The sequence below is a fragment of the Helobdella robusta genome (assembly GCF_000326865.2).
Source record: "Helobdella robusta unplaced genomic scaffold HELROscaffold_2, whole genome shotgun sequence".
Taxonomy (NCBI): Eukaryota; Metazoa; Annelida; class Clitellata; order Rhynchobdellida; family Glossiphoniidae; genus Helobdella; species Helobdella robusta.
In genome coordinates, this window is record NW_008704083.1 from 9668796 (window position 1) to 9686060 (window position 17265).

Here is a 17265-nt window from a genome sequence, read left to right on the forward strand (position 1 = left end):
TTTTGGATTGACATACATTTTATTATTATTATTATTATTGTTGTTGTTGCTGTTGTTATTATTATTATTATTGTTATTATTATTGTTATTATTATTGTTATTATTATTATTATTATTATTATTATTATTATTATTGTTATTCCCGTTGCAACATCACAGCAATACGCCACTATTTACTAATCCATCTAACACTGTTTTTATCTGCATTAGTTTATTATAGTCTGTTATTATGATTATTATTATTATTATTATTTCTATTATTCGCTCAATTGTAAATTTAAAATACAGAGATAGTTTGTCAGTTTTGCTATGTTATGATTTTTGGACAGACTTCCACTTTAATGATTGTGAATTATATATAATTCAATCAATCATGTGAATTATATATAATTCAATCAATCATGTGAATTATATATAATTCAATCAATCATTCACCATTTTGCTGTTTCAGTTAACAATGTGTATTTTTTCGTTTTTTTTGGCGAAGAACTTTTATTTGGAATGCCCGAAAGACTTAATTTATAATCATTAACAATCATAATTTTTACAGATTTTTACATTTCTTTTTCAAGTTTTCCAACTTTTAGGTAATGATTTGTAAGAAGTCCTATAAATTCATTAAAACCATCCAACAATAACTTGGGAAATATAACCCGCTGTCATCTCACTCATTCAACTTACCACAACAACCTCAAAGACTAACTAACTAAACTACAACAATGTAGCCCCTTTAACGACCACGGACCTCGTTATAAAAAAACATTCAACTTTCAAGTCCTTTTGTTTCAAATCGTATATAAAGATGAGAAATTTAGCACCACCTTGTTAATGACACACTGACGTGGAAATGTCAGGAAATGAATTGATTTTAAAATGACACCTGGAAATTTCATTTGTTGGATTACTGGCAGAAGAAGTGTGATAAGAAAATTGGAAAACTTGAAAAAGAGTCCTAACGATCCGATAGCCTAGATCGAATTCAATAAAATATGTATAGAGGATAGAATCCTGCTTAAATTTCCTATACGTCATTAATTTAATTTTTTTATATGTTAGAGGGCACGAATAATAAATAAACTAAATAATAATATGATACTGCTGTTATTTTAATACTGTACGTCATCCTCATTTCAATGCGTTTGTTGGTCCAATAGACGGTGAACTGTTGATTTGTTTGCTGCAGGGTTTTTTAGTTACCTTCTTTAACTGCTAGTTAATATTTTAATTATTCATTTATTTATCCTGTTTTTGTTATTATTATAACATTTCTTCAAATGGAATTTTCAATTCAATTTTGATTTGGCATTTTGGTTTAACTTTTTTTATGTATACTTATATTTACACATGATATATATATGTATATATTTATATGTATATATATATATATATTATATATATATATATATATATATATTTATTATGAAAATTACTTTTGTACATCGCACCATTTGATTGTATTGTCTCAATTTCTTTTTTACATTTTCTATTATGCAGAAACATATAAAATTTAACTGTCTGTTTAAATGTTATTTATATATATGTACTATGTAATGATTGTTTTAAAAATTATTGATATGTACTATATTTTGATTCCTTACTTTCTGAATGAATAAAAAACTTGGTCGTAGACATAGATAATGTTTGTGTTTTCGTCAGATCATTTTTATCTATTGAAATTATATAGGTGTATATACGTATTTAAGTACTGCATGTCTAATTTGTAAGAATATAATTATATATATATTATACAATAGTGAGTGTATATGTATATATCAAAGATATTGCTTTGATACTTACATAAATATAAGTATTAACTTTGAATAAAAATTTCTTAATTATCTATGAATTTGCATCTCAATTTTCTAAACGTCTTTGCTATTTAGATCCTTATTTTCGTGCAATTCGTAAAATAAAAATTAAAGGACGAGATTTTTCTAAAAAAAATTGTTTTTTGTTGAAAATAATAAAATAGATTATCGAGGATGGCAGCTACGAAAGTTTCAGAAACATCTGCTCAGTTGACATCTTGTAAAGCTATTTTGTTGGTGCTGGTTGGAGAACCGGTCAATCCAGCACAGAAGGATTCAGTCATTTCTGAATTAGAGAAAGGTTATTTATAATTTATTAACATTATTTATTTTGACTGTTTCAAAAAAATTATAATTCAGGCATAGAATTGGTTAATTTAGTCATTAGTTGTTTAAGTGAATGGAGATTTTTGATTTATTTTTATATAATATAACACTAGGGTGCTAGAAGTTTTAATTAATTAATTTAATAATTAAATCTCAGATTTTTCACTGATTAATTAATTAATTAATCATTAAATTAAAATATTATATATTAAACATAAACGTTAAACTGATTAAAGATTGTTATTTTAATTTTTAAGTTTACAATTTTTAAAGTTAAACATAAACATATTTATAAATAAATGTTTAAGAGATAAAAATATATATGAATAAGTATATGTATGAGTGACTGTGAGAAAGTCTTCTCTTTTTTTCTCTTCTTTTCATTCCTGCTGTCATACTCTCTGTCTCATCTCATAGATTCAACTTAGATAGAGATAGATAAAGCAGACTGATTTGATGTTCTTCTCTATTAAATTTAATTTAAGACTATTAATATTTTTGCAAAACTAAAGAAAAAATGGCTTCAACCACATATTTCTTTTTTCTTTAGGCATAAAATCATGGAATGTTGAGATGTCTGGTTGTAACATCTTTGATGAACTTGAAACGGCACAGACCACATTTACCATCAATGATGAAGGTTCTCATGGTTAGTTAATCAATAGATAGATATTTATAAAAATAACATAGAAAATCTTTTAAGTAACAATTATTTTTGTAATTTTATAGGAGAAAAAGTTCTGACTTACAATTCAGATGTGGTTTCGATTGAAGTCTTAATCTATCCAACATTTAAACTTGCCCAGAGCAAACTGAAACAGTTTTTCACCAAAGAAGGTTCTTATAGGCACCTTGTATATGCAGGACCATCTGTTAGGGGAGCCAGTAAGTGGATCTTACAAGATGCTCTATTCAGTTGGAACAACTTCTTAGAAATTTTCCAAAGTTCTGAAGTATTAAATGCCATCAAGCAAAATGTAGTTCGTGGACATGTCATCATAAATTCTTACGTTGACAACAATTTGCTTGACGTGAAGTTTTCAAAAGCAACTGGTTTATCATTTAAACTGAATGCCCCACACCAGGAGAGGGAAGAGAATGTTGATAACTTCATAGCTTATATTTCACAATTTGTTGTTGTAGAGGAAGCAAACATCCTCCTGAGGTCAACAGATGTTGTTGGCAACATAAGGTTTAACAGGCCAACAATTTACATATTTCCAGCTTGTCAGGGTGATTCAGCATTATTTGGAATCAATGGATTCAACCTGCTAGTTGATGGTGGCTACAGTAAAAAGTCATGCTTTTGGGATTTTGCAAGACACTTGGATAGATTGGATGCCATCTTGATTTCTCATCTATCCATTGATAATTATTTTGGTATTAACTCCCTTTTGATTAAAAAATTTAAAGATGGTTTTCAGCAGGAAATAGGCTGTGTTTTTGTTAACTCCATTAAAGATACTGCCAAGTTATGTGACAATGCTAGTAATAATTGCATTGATGTTGATTCACTTTCTAAAGCTTCAGTTCTCATAGAATCAATGAAACTGATGAATATTATTTTCAAGCCATGCTTCAACAATAGCAACATGCAACCAATCAATCTCTATCACAAAGTTGGCCATGGTTCTTTGGATCTCTTTGTTCTCAGTCCATCACAAAACAGCAAGAGTACAAATGAATTTCTTTCTATGTGGAGCAAGAATGTTGACCCATTTGTATCAAAGGTTGGCCAAGCCATAAGTGACTGTGTCTCAATTTGTGCAATATTGGTTTGGAAACCTGCATCTCCACATGATACAATTACCAGGCTGCTTCTCCCTGGAGCTGTCAATCAAAGTGTTCTCTTTGAAGGAATGGAAAAACTAAAAAATATTTCTTTGTTTCATCAACCGACTTGCAGAGAAAAAGATTTGAACCCACACAAACCAGAAAAAAAACCTGCCAAGCTGGTTACAAAAACTGATGTAACATCTCCAAGATCCGATCATTCTGGTAAAAGCAAAAATACTTGGCCTGCTAAAAAAGAATCAGTTGGTAATGATCTCAATAAATCTAACAAAAAGGAAGATGCTGGTACAAATTTGAAAAAAGATAAGATCAAACCTGAATTAATTGACGATAATAAAGAGACGAACAGTAAACTTGTTGATGAAAATAAAGAGCTACCTACTGTTGATGCAAGTGTTGAAGTTTTAAATGCTCCAATGCCTGAAAAAGATGAAAACTTGATAATTGAACCAACCGTTTTGAATTTTAATGCAATTAAAGCAGATTCAAGTGAACCTGCAAAATCTCTTGGTGATGTCGTTACAAGTGTTGAACAAGTGCAAACAGATTCAAGAAATGTTGAGCTTTCCAGACAAGATAGTTTAGAAAATATTGAAGAAGCTGTCTTGGAGCCTGGTGATGATAAGTTGGATGGGATCGACCTTAGTGATCCAAATAGTCTGAATATGGGCAAACTTCAAGAAGGTCTCTCAGACACTGTAAATCAATTTGATTCTATTTCAGACAAGGTTGAGGTTAAATGTCAAGGTGATGAAATCAAGGGCTTACAAGATCAATCAAGTAACAATGGAGAGAAGGATGAGAAAGATGTGTTTGGTGAATTAAATACCTGGGACAAACCGCTAGGCGTTCCTCCCCCATACAAGATGTCGCACAAAATAACTGCTCCATCTTCAAGCAAGAAACTTACAGCTAGGGGAACTTTGCAAACCGGCAGAACGGGCCCATCTAAATTTGGACAAAAGTTAGGAAATGTTATATACCTGGATTTGGCGTACATACCTCAGCACGGCGACCCTCATCATGTTGATGTTGATTTTTTCAAAAGAGTCAGAGCAAGGTATTATGTTCTTTCAACAATCTGTCCAGACGCAGTAGTGCTGACTGCCCTTCTCGAAGGCAAGCAGACCTGGGAGGACCCGAGTTTGGAGGTGACCATCATTCCAACGTACGACACCGAGGTTCTAAGGTACTGGATGGCTGCCCATCAAGGTCAGTTGAGTCAGTTGAGAATCAACGTTGCTCCTGCAGCCAACAGATGCACCATTCAACTGCAGGACCACGAGACCAGTTGTGCTGCTTACAGATTGGAATTTTAAAAAGGCCGATGATGTTTTGTTCAGTGTTTTTTATATTTTAACAATGCTATTTCCATTTTCTTACGTTAAATTAGTTGCTAACAAATTGCTTTTAAAGTGTGCTTATGCTTTTAAAAATTTGAATCGCAAAAAACTTAACGCCGCATCATGCTACGCTATCTGTAATGTTTTAATTTTAATAACTTTTGGTTTTCAGCTTAATTTTATATTCTAATTGATATTGTCCATAATTATTGTTATTTTAACATTAGGCCTTTTGCATTCTTCAAAACATTTCTGAACTTTATATCTACATACTTACACGTTACACTTACAATATATACATGTTATTTACTCATTGTTTTTTTTGACTGCTACTTCAATCATGCATACATTCGTTTATTCATTCAGTCATCCACGTTTATTTAATCACTTTTTTTGTTTGATTGTCCATTTTGAAGCTACTTTTGGATTTAAACATCCGATCACTCAAGCGTTTTTAAAAATTTACTACGGAAATTTTTTTTGAAGTTAATATTAAATGATGATGATGAATTTATAGTTGCATCTCATGAATATCTAGTCACTTTCTCATCGTCGTGTTCATCTTTATTAATGTTTATTTATTAATTTTTTCATTATAAGCTTGTTTTTTATTCATTGTTAGTATAATAAACTCATTATTGTAAATAAATGTTGAATTGTTCTCGTGCGCTTCACGGTAACAGGTTGAATAAATCTACAATTAATGACAGATCTTGTGAAATTTTGAGAAACCTGTTTTCCTTAACAGTTGATGAATGAACGGATAATGTTTGAAATGTTTTATTTACAAAGAAACGTCTACGAGCGTCTCTAGAACTTATATTTAAGGAGAAATGTTTACAGTTAACTGCGTGACAAATAAACAGTCGTCTCATACAATGAAGTATTGTGTTGACTTGCAGTGTGCTTGCACACGTGCGAGTGTAAGTGTATATTTAAACATGTGTGTGTGTGTGTGTGTGTGTGCTAGCGTTCATGTACTGCTCTTCACATCCCCACTCTTCTATATATGCATACTTTTGTGTGCGTGTGTAAGAATCAACACATTTAAAAATACCGTTTAACGTGAAAAATAGATATTTATGGTAATACTCAAGCGCGTATGTAAGGGGTTTGTACGCGCTAACGTATTTAAGTGTATTTGATGTGCATTCGTATTATTGGGTATTATATACATACATACTTGTATACTGAGCACAAGAGATACTATATCGAGTACCTACATCTATTATAAACTAGCTAAGTAGTTCTTTTGTAGTGCTGCTACTATCGCCTAGCCAGCATGCAATTCAGCTCTCTAGTTGAGTTTCATTGATAGAGTTTAGAGTAAAATAACTTGTATTATGATTGTTTATTTGGCTTTTTGGTTTGAATAATTTTAGAGCTATTTTTTCGCCTTTTGTGGTGTTTTATATATATGAAAAGAAGATGAGCCTTATTATTATAACAAATAACGTGATTAAGTTAATCGCTTTGAAGTTGTAAAAAGTGTTTTTTTTTGCAAAACTTCTCTACTAATTGCATGCAAATTTTATAAGTTAGGAAAAAACACGTTGAACATTTGATTTCGCGTAAATATTTATCTAACCAGAGTTGTAGTATATTTGTTTTATATCTTTAACTAAAGTTAAACTTGTAAAATTGCACCCAACACGAATGGAATCACCAATATTTGATTCCAACACTTGGCCGTCCGATCAAGCTGTTGGATGACAAGGGAATTCTGAAAACTTTGTAACTTATGGACATGACTTTTATTATTAAAGCAGAAATATTACAACTATGAAAGGATATTCCTTCGGTTTAAATAACGGAAATAAAGAAGTTTGTAAATTTTAATGAATATATTTTCTAAATAAATAAAATTAATTAATCAGGTTTTCCAAAATCGTGATGACCTCTTAAAGATGAGTTAGATAAGTTATCCATCAAGTTATAAGTTATTCATTATAATACACTATTTTTATTTTAATCAATTAACTTTTAGTTATGTTCGATTAACTTTTAGTTACCTCAAAAGTAAACTTCACCTATCTACCTACCACGTGTATGTGTGCTTGTGTGATTGGTTGACTCTAACTAATTAGTTGGTTAGGGATTAATTTGTTAATAAATTAACTATGGGCGGTTTATTCAAAACCTTTTTGGAATTAGTAAGTTTCAACCTTCTTAAAAATTTTAAATTAAACTTTATTTTAATCTTCTTCTTAACTACTTAACTAAATTACTAAACTCTAGCTAGTCTCTAATCTAAATGACTCACTAACTAAACTAAACTATAAAAAAGTAAAGCTTTATTTTTTTAAATTTTATTCAATAATTTATATTATAATTATTTATTATGAAGAAGTTTCTTATTCATTTTCCTTTCTTATTTTCTTTACAAAAAAAAATAAATATAGAAGACTGTTCACTGTATCACTGTATAAAAAAAAAGTTTATGAAATACTAATAATTACTATAGTATGGTCAAAAATTAATTTTTTCTGTACATCTATCTATAATAGTCACTAGGTACAGAGATAGTTAATTTTAATACTATCTTTATATTTCAATGTCAAAGTTTTTGATCAATTTGAATAAAAATTGAAATGAGAAAAAAACAGATAATAAAAATTAAAAAATTTTATAGATTTGAAAAAATCTTTATTTCATTTATTATCATTTATAAAAGGATTATAAATAAAATAAATATTATATATATATATGTGTATGTGTGTGAATTGTGTGTGTGTGTGTGAATTGTTTGTGTGTGTGTGTGTGAATTGTGTGTGTGATCACAATTTAACTAGATTGCATCACTTTCTACTCCAACCTACTCCAACTAAAGTTTAGTTACTAAGGTCTCATATATATAGACATATATACATAAATACATACACACATACACACACACACACACACACACACACACACACACACACACACACATAATAATAATACATACATTCGTACATACATCATACATACTCACAACACACACATACATTCATACATACATACACACACACACATACACACACACACACACATACACACACACACATATATATCATCTTATTCATAGTCTAGTTATTTTTCTTTCTTATATAACATAATTTCATTATTTATTATATGTTGCATACATTACATAATAATAAGAATAATAATAATAAGAATAATAAATAATAATAAGAATAACTATAACAATAATTATCATAATTATATGGTGTAATCCAGTTTATCAAAGTTAAAAATTATTAATTATTGGAGACGAAAAATTTGATAAATAAGAACATGGAGATATAAAAATAGTTGAGAACATAGAAATAAATGTCAATAGCTTAATATGGCCATAGATAGCTATGAACATAGACTCTTAAAAGTATGGATGACTGATTTATTTTATAGGGTATATTTTGGTTACACTATACAGGAAATTATTAACTAGTCTGCTTGTTCATCATAGCCATTTGTCAAATCAAATGAAGGCCACTATTATAATGGGGTATATTGTTATATATATATATATATATATATATATATATATATATATATATATATATATGTATATATATGCTTGAGTGTGTATTTTTGTGTATGAATGTGTGTGTGTTAGTATGTGTGAGTGCGTGTGTGTTGTGTGTGTGATAGTGTTCTATCATTAAAAAGTATTTGTGCTTTGTTATTGGTGGCCACTAAAAGAACAATGTTTACCTTTTATACCAGTTTAAAAGTGAAGGCTTGGTTTGAGCAACTAATTCATTCATATATTTCACTCGCCCACACACGCACATATATACGTACACACACACAAACATACAAACACAAATACAAACATACACTAACACGATAATATTGATAATATTAATATGACCGATAGCCACTACTTTACTCTTGCATCAATTGATCAGTAGCGGCTTTGACGTCGGGTACTCCAGTGAATCAGTTTTGTTATAAATTACTATTACTTATTATTATTATTATTTATTATTTCTCTGCGTAGGTGTATGTATCTCTACTGGATTATTCTTTTCTGTCATACCAAATTTAGATAAATCAAAATTTGAAGTGAAAATGTGTATGTACAACGACACGCACGTACAGTCACACACGTACACACACGTATGTATGTATGTATGTATGTATGTATACATGTATGTATGTATACATGTATGTATGTATGTATGTATACATGTATGTATGTATACATGTATGCATGTATGTATCGTCGTCGTCATCTTCATTTTTATGTTTAATCGTCAAATAGAATATTTTATATCAATTGATTTATTTCTTGCATGGTGTACAGGAATAAATAAATGTGTTTGCAATGTAATAGATACAATCAAATATAGTATACCATAGTATCAAATATACAATTACATTCATACATTTGTGCCACACGCACCACACACACACACACACACACACACACACACACACACACACACACACACACACACATGGTAATAAACTGTTCACAGAACATTCATGTCATGTAAAAATTGTCCGGATTGGATAGATCATTTTATTGTGTTTTATTTTATATACTAGTCGCTGATCAACTGTTGTGTGGCACGTTAAGTTTTATTTCATCGTCGTCGTCATCTTCATTTTTATGTTTAATCGTCAAATAGAATATTTTATATCAAATTTCATCAGTTAGTCTTGTTTGACAGGCCACACACCATCGTCAGTGGTGTGGTGGTTAGAACTGTTGTAGTGGTCTGGCTTTTGTACGACTTCAAACTTCAAAGGCCGTTTCTGTTTTTCAAAACTTTGATGGATACCGGAAATTTTTCTAAAATTTCATGAAGAATTGTTTGTGTTTAGGATACGACACCTAGAGCTTCTAATTTATTGTTTAATTCGCTGTAGTAATCGGGAACTCGCACTCCATCCCACCCTGTTCAAGCTTTCGACCCAACTTCAGGGATGGATTGGATATCCAAAAGTTTCAACTTATTTGTATGGGCCATTTTTTCATAATTTATTATTCATATTATTCATGTGATGTGTCTCATGATACATAAGTATACGTCCATTAATTTTTCCCAAACAGTTGCACACAAACAGTAGTAACAGCAGCAGCGGCAGTAGCAACCACACAAGCCACCACTCGCCACCTGTACAATCTCACAGTGCCCTCGCTGAATCAAATGCTACCCTTGTTCAGTTCCTCAAGGGTTTCGGGCATGATCCCAGTGAAAGTTTTGCTTTAAGGTTGTTTCTTTTTGTGTGTGTATGCTTGTGCGTGTTGGTGTGCGCGCGTGTTTATTTGTTTGTGTAAGTGTGTGCATGCGTGTGTGTGTAAATCAGATGACACACACGTACATAAAAACACATGTGTTAGGATGTGCCTTCAGCGTCCTTTAGTTATTAAATGAGGCGTTCTGATGTTTCAAGCACTTGATAATTTTCATTTATTTTTCAATTTTAACATCTTTTAAAGATAGCTAGCTCTATAGAGAAATGCTGAATTATCTTCATCTGACTAGATGATTAGCAACAAAATGTTGATCCAGTGGGAACAGTCATTCAGTGGCCACCTCGTCATCATCATCCTCATCATCGTTTCACTATAACCATCATTATCTCCAATCACATCATTGCAAATCAACATTGATTTGAATCTCAAATTCATTTGCCAATTTTAAATGCATTACTCTGGTTATAGTGTGTGTGTGTGTGTGTGTGTGTGTGTGTGTGTGTGTGTGTGTGTGTGTGTGTGTGTGTGTGTGTGTGTGTGTGTGTGTGTGTGTGTGTGTGTGTGCATACTTACGTTTATGTATGCAGATATGTAGAACACAACACATACATGCATACCAATCTATGCACATATCATAAATGCAGTTAATATAGATATGTGTATGTGTGTATAGAAGTTTACACGTATGTGTGTATATATGTATGTGTAATTGAATGTGTAACTGTGTGTATGTGTGTATATATTTATGTGTATAGTGAATGTATTTATATCATATTGAGCATAATAGTATGCCTGCAAAATTGCATATATAATTTGGGCTTGACATTATTACTACAGTGAAGAAAAGCTTAGCTCTTTTACATACATGCGATACATACATACATACATAACAAACATACATATATACATACATACATACATACACTTACCTACGTATATATACATCTATACTTACATGCCTGTATGTTTGTTTGTTTGTATGTTTGTTTGTTTGTTTGTACATACAAACAACGTGTGTGTGTGTGCGTGCGTGCGTGCGTGCGTGTGTGTGTATGTATGTATGTATGTATGTATGTATAGATGTATAGATGTATGTATATATTGTATGTATGTGTGTACATACGCCACAACACAACGCTATAACATTGTCTGCATTGATTATTTAAAGTATTTAGGTTAAATTTCTGAATATTTTAAAATAAGTTTGCACACACATGCAATGCACACCAATTCAGCGTATGTTTGTACGTATGTATATGTATGTATGTGTATGTGCTTATGTATTTATCTTTGTATCGATGTATGTGTTTGTATGTATGTTTGTATGTATCTTTACGTATGTGTGTGTGTGTGTGTGTGTGTGTGCGTGCGCGTGCGTGTGCATGTATTTGTATTATGTTTATTTGCACGTAATGAATTTATAAAAAAAATTTTTTGTCTTTTAAATTATCCTAAATGATCTGAATTATTAAATAAGTCAGTTGCGGTGAGCCTGTTCGAATGCATAGAGATTCTCGCATATCACGTGCAATTTGCTTGTTTCACGAGTATTTATACATACAAATAAACTACTTTAATCTTTAATTTGTGTTGATCAATTTTAATTTCATTTGGATAGGGTGACTTTCCTACAAGCATTTGGTTGCTTTTTCAGTTTACCCCTCTTTTTTGAGAAAATAAAATAAATAAAATGTACATACATATATACATACATGCATGCATTGTGAAAACTATCGAAGAAAGAATTGTTACGAATAAATGAATGAAATAAATAAATAAATAAATAATTTATATGAGACGTTCTTAAAGTTCCCTTTTTCAAAATTTAAAATGACGTCTATTTTTCTCAAACAGCAGCATGGGCAAGAAACATCAACATCATGATGGTTTGGCAACTCAGAAAAAAAGTTAGTTGTGGACGTTGTGTGTGTCTGTGTCTCTGTGTGTGTGTGTATGTGTGTGTGTATTGAATGTGTGTGTGTGTATTGAATGTGTGTGTGTGTATTGAATGTGTGTGTGTGTGTGTTGAATTGTGCAAATACAAACACGCACATGGTAGATGATGATACCGCGGATAGGTATCGTTATTCACATGCGTTTTGCATTAACGAGTGTGTTTGTGTGTGTGTGTATGTTTGTGAGTGTGTATATGTGAATGTTTGTATGTGTGTGTATGTGTGGTGTGGTGTGATTGTGTGTGTATGTAAATTCTCTTGTCAACAGCAATTGTAGTGTTACTCAACGATTCCGATTCCTTTCAGCGTAATATAAGATTTCCGTTTATCATTGAATATGTATAAACTCAACTTCGAAGTTATTGGGTCTTGTGTGTTTCTCTGTTTCATTTTATGCGTGTGTATGTACGCTTTTTTGTATGAGTTTTTATGTGTATATATATATGTGTGTGTGTTTGTGTGTGTGTGGCGTGTGTGGTGTGTGTGGTGTGTGTGTTTTATATTTATAGCTTTCAGTTTTATGATTATTTTCTCATTGAAAACGTAGAGAAAGTGAGTAAGTTTACTATATCAGTCGTCATTATTGAAATTATTTGATGCCTCCATCACTATCATCATCATCTGTAAAATCATCATCAGCAGCAGCTCAAATGGCGCGGTGATAATCATCTCCATCATCATCGTCGTCGTCATAATTGCAATCATAATCATGATCGTCTGTAGTGTTCTTATTGTTCAGTTATTTTGATTGGTGGTGTTGAATGAAACTGCAACAACAGCAACAACAACAATAATAATAACAACAATGATAATAATAATAACAACAATAATAATAATGAATAATAATTGTAATCTGTTATTGTTGTTGGCGTTGTTATTTATTATTTCAATTTATCATATTTATTATTATTATTATTGTGGTTTAAACAGCCTGTTTTTGTATTATTATATTAGAAAGAAAACAAGATCATTAGAAACATATGCTGTCTAAGCTAACCCAACTTGATAAAAATAATTGCCAACTAAACACGCTCACGCACACACGCACACACACGCTAACAAACATACTTTCACAATACACAGACACACGTGGATATGTATGTGCGTGCAGTTATAGCTTGTCATTTAAAATGAACCACACATATGTACGCGAGTTTGTATATCGAAACGAATAATATGGTATTTTTGGTTTTAATTATACACTCATCAACTTATATAAGTTACAATTAAGAGTTAATACTCTTAATACTTCAAGTACCGTAGTATGTAGTGTAGGGTACTAATGTGTTGTATTGTAATTGTAGTGGCACATGGTACCCAATTTTTATTAAGTGATATTTTACTTATGTAAAAGTAAAAATGAAAGTAAAATGATTCGGATTTTTTGAGTAAAAGTTTAAGTAAATTACAAAAAATTAATTACAAAACTGTAAGTTAGAGCAAAGTAAAGTATTATTCATCTGCAAGTAAATGTACAGTAAAAGTAAAATGATTTTTGCAAGTAAAATATCACTTTTATTTTATGTTGTATCGTTTTAAAGTCTTTTGGTATTTTGTATTAAAGTAAGTTCATATTTTAGAAAGATGTTTTGTAAACAATATTCAAAGAATTTATAATTAATTCTATGCTAATCAACTGACTAAGAAAAAAATCAGTTTAAATAAGATATGGTTAGCGCAGTGGTGTAACGGCTAAGATGCCTGGCTCTTCTTTTGCAGTAACTGGATTCGAATGCCTAAAGATTCCCGCTAATCGCCTGAAATGTGTGTGTGTACTTGCATGCAACTGTATGTTTTTTATGCCTTTTGTGATGTACTTAAAAAAGGAATCGTAAAAGAAGATGCTATATTGCAAACAGATGAGGAACAATGCGTCATTTGTCCAACTGAATGAAACCAATTTTCTTCAAACAAATTTTTTGTAGAATTTTGGAGAAACATTTTGTATCAAAGGCGTTCTAAAGCTCTCAAAATAGAAGTTAATAACTGCAAAAATATAATTGACACAGTTAACTCTGACTTATTCATTTCTCTCTCTCTCTCTCTCTCTTCTTCTCTCTCTCTTTCTTTCTCTCGTTCTTTCTACCTATCTCCAATGTAGTGGTTAATGCGGTGGACGTATTTAAGGAAAATATTTATGTGTGTGTGTTTTTGTGAGAGTGAAATTAAACATAAAATGTGTAATTAAATGAGGTTTATGAATGTTTATTTCATTGAAAAGTGGTAAATGCGAATATATACATACTAATGCTATTACTGGCTTGTGTTATGTTATCCAAGATAGCTCCGTCCATTCGTTTATCTTTTGTTGCTCTTGTTGTTATTGCTTCTATTGTTAATGTCATTAATATTGTTACTGTTGTTATTATTATTACTGTTTTTATTATTACTGTTGTTATTGTTGTTGTTGTTTTTTTTATAGCCGTTTTATGCCTTTATCTTTTCTTATTGAAGTATAACGAACTGGAATTTTGAAACGTGAAATATTTAATATTCGTGTCACTGTCACATATGTGTGTTAGGTAACATTCATATCATAGGTAACTGCTGGAGTAATTATAATGGTTATTGTAAAGCTTCAATCACGCAGTTTGTGTGTGTGCGTACGTGCTCGTGTATGTGCGTATGTGCGTGCGGATATACAGTACAAACGCACACACTCACACATAGATTTTTATATATATATATACACATTCAGTAAATTCACTTCTCTCTCTCTCTCTCTCTCTCTCTATATATATATATATATATATATATATATATATATATATATATGTTGGTAATAGACCATAATTTTTACAATATTCTATAAATTCTACCGAATGTTTGGCGTTAATATGTTTGTAGTTCGTTTTTTCGATTTTTCTCACTAAAGTTTTTTGGTGAACGTTTAGTTTATTAAAATTCAAAATAAACTTATTTTTCGAATTCATGCTGCAAATAAGGCCATATTTCGATTCCGAATGAATCATCATCAGTGCTCCTTGCTGTATATATAGGGAAATATTGACTTTGTCAAGATGAACTTTGACGTTGTAAAAATTAACTTTGGTGTTGTAAAGTTGAACTTTGATGCGAATTAGGTGTCAGGTTTCTTTATTGGCTGGTCATCTTCTTTGGTCTCCTTTTCTTCATCGATAGCATCATATTCTTCTTTGTCACTATTTACGATGCTAGTTTTTATTACTTCTTTGTTTTCGTTGTTGGTTAAGCGCCGGGTTGGAAGTGAGGTTGTCATTTTTAAATATAAAACAAAATATACAACAAAAAATGCGTGTAAAATGAATGCAAGATTACGTGAATGAAGGCATAGCATAGCAGCAAACTATTAGTATTATTATTACTAAAGTGAGTAATGTAGTAGTAATCAGGATGACGGTATTGTTTTTGGAAGATCGTCACAGCAGGCATTCAACCAACAACTCTACCAATGCTTCTTCATAACTTGTGGCTCTCTTCGTGAAGTACTAGTAGTAGTAGTAGGTAGTAGTAGTAGTAGTAGTAATAACAGTTGTAGTAGTAGTGGTAGTGGTAGTAGTTATTGGTGATGATAATACTAGTATTAGTAGTATATATTCAGTAGTAATGTTAGTAGCAGTATTAAAAAATAGTAGTAGCAACAGTAAAAATGAATGTAGTTCTGTTATTAGTATTAGGTTGTGGTCGGGTACAGAACCAGCAGTAGTTGTAGTAGCGATAATAGCGATTATGTATTGATTTATGCATTGATAATGTATAGCTAGTAGTGTGATAACTACCGGTAGTAGCAAATCGGTTTGACAGTGCAGTAGTAGTAGTAGTAGAAACTGCGATTGTTGCTGCTGTAGCTAGTAAAAGTAGTAGAACTTTCGCAGTACTGCTTCTTGCTGTTTATTTTTAGCATGACGCGTCCAAAGGGTACACAATCGTCAAGTGTGTCTTTGTAGGTTTGTTTAAATATCTGCGTATATGCGTGTGCGTGAATGTATGTGTATGTGTGCGTGTTGGTTTCTGTCTTTCTATATACATTTGTGTTTGCTTTTGAAACGTTGGAAAGCACATTTTTATACATTTTATTGATTTGTATTCGCATGTATAAATTTGAATAGTTTTAAGTTTAAGACGATATTATGACATTAGATTATTGCATTGGGACGTTGAATTTTGTAAACGAAGCATATGCTGTGCTGTTAGTTTTGCTCGTGTTTGCGTGTGCGTGTGTGTCTGTGTGCTTTCTAAATTATAAACTTATTATTTTATTACTTTCTAACATTTCTTTTGTAGTTCTCGTTCGTTCATTTTATTCTGTCGTTAAACTTTCAATCTTCCATTCATTCATTCATTCGTTTATATGCTCATTCATTCACTCTTTCACATTGATTGTCAGTCAATCAATCAATCAGTCAGTCAATCAATGATATTTGTTCGTTAGTTCGTTCATTTTGTTATATTTCGTTCTTTCGTTCGTTCATTCGTTCGTTCATTCATTTATTTATTCATTAATCCATTTATTTACTCACTCATTCATATTTTGCTCACGTACATTTCGAATTGAAGTGTCGCGCACACGATAACACGATAACATACACACACACACACATAAAATCACATTGTATACTCTATATATATATATATATATATATATATATATATATATATATATATATATATATTCGTTTATACATTTCATTTACTTATTCATTCGCTCGTTTGTTCTTCGTTCGCTCATTCATTTATTCATTCATTCGTTCATTCACTCATTCATTCATTCGATCATTCATTCATTCATTCATACAATTTTATTCACGAGCGTCTTATTTTACAACACAGCTATGAATTTTTTCATTAGCTATGAATTGATACCATAA

General features: G+C 30.9%; 2 protein-coding genes across 2 annotated transcripts; both read left to right on the forward strand.

The window, feature by feature from the left end:
- Positions 1-1982: 1982 nt before the first annotated feature.
- HELRODRAFT_188466 (hypothetical protein) lies at positions 1983-5921 on the forward strand (the record flags this gene model as incomplete). The annotated part of the gene is made up of 3 exons (XM_009017833.1): positions 1983-2109; positions 2686-2784; positions 2865-5921. The coding sequence occupies 3 exons, from the start codon at positions 1983-1985 to the stop codon at positions 5246-5248; spliced, it is 2610 nt and encodes an 869-aa protein (XP_009016081.1). The 3' UTR covers positions 5249-5921.
- Positions 5922-8600: 2679 nt separating this feature from the next.
- On the forward strand, positions 8601-14394 carry HELRODRAFT_160909 (hypothetical protein; the record flags this gene model as incomplete). The annotated part of the gene is made up of 5 exons (XM_009017834.1): positions 8601-8636; positions 10317-10477; positions 12318-12370; positions 12966-12970; positions 14344-14394. The coding sequence occupies 5 exons, from the start codon at positions 8601-8603 to the stop codon at positions 14392-14394; spliced, it is 306 nt and encodes a 101-aa protein (XP_009016082.1).
- Positions 14395-17265: the final 2871 nt, after the last annotated feature.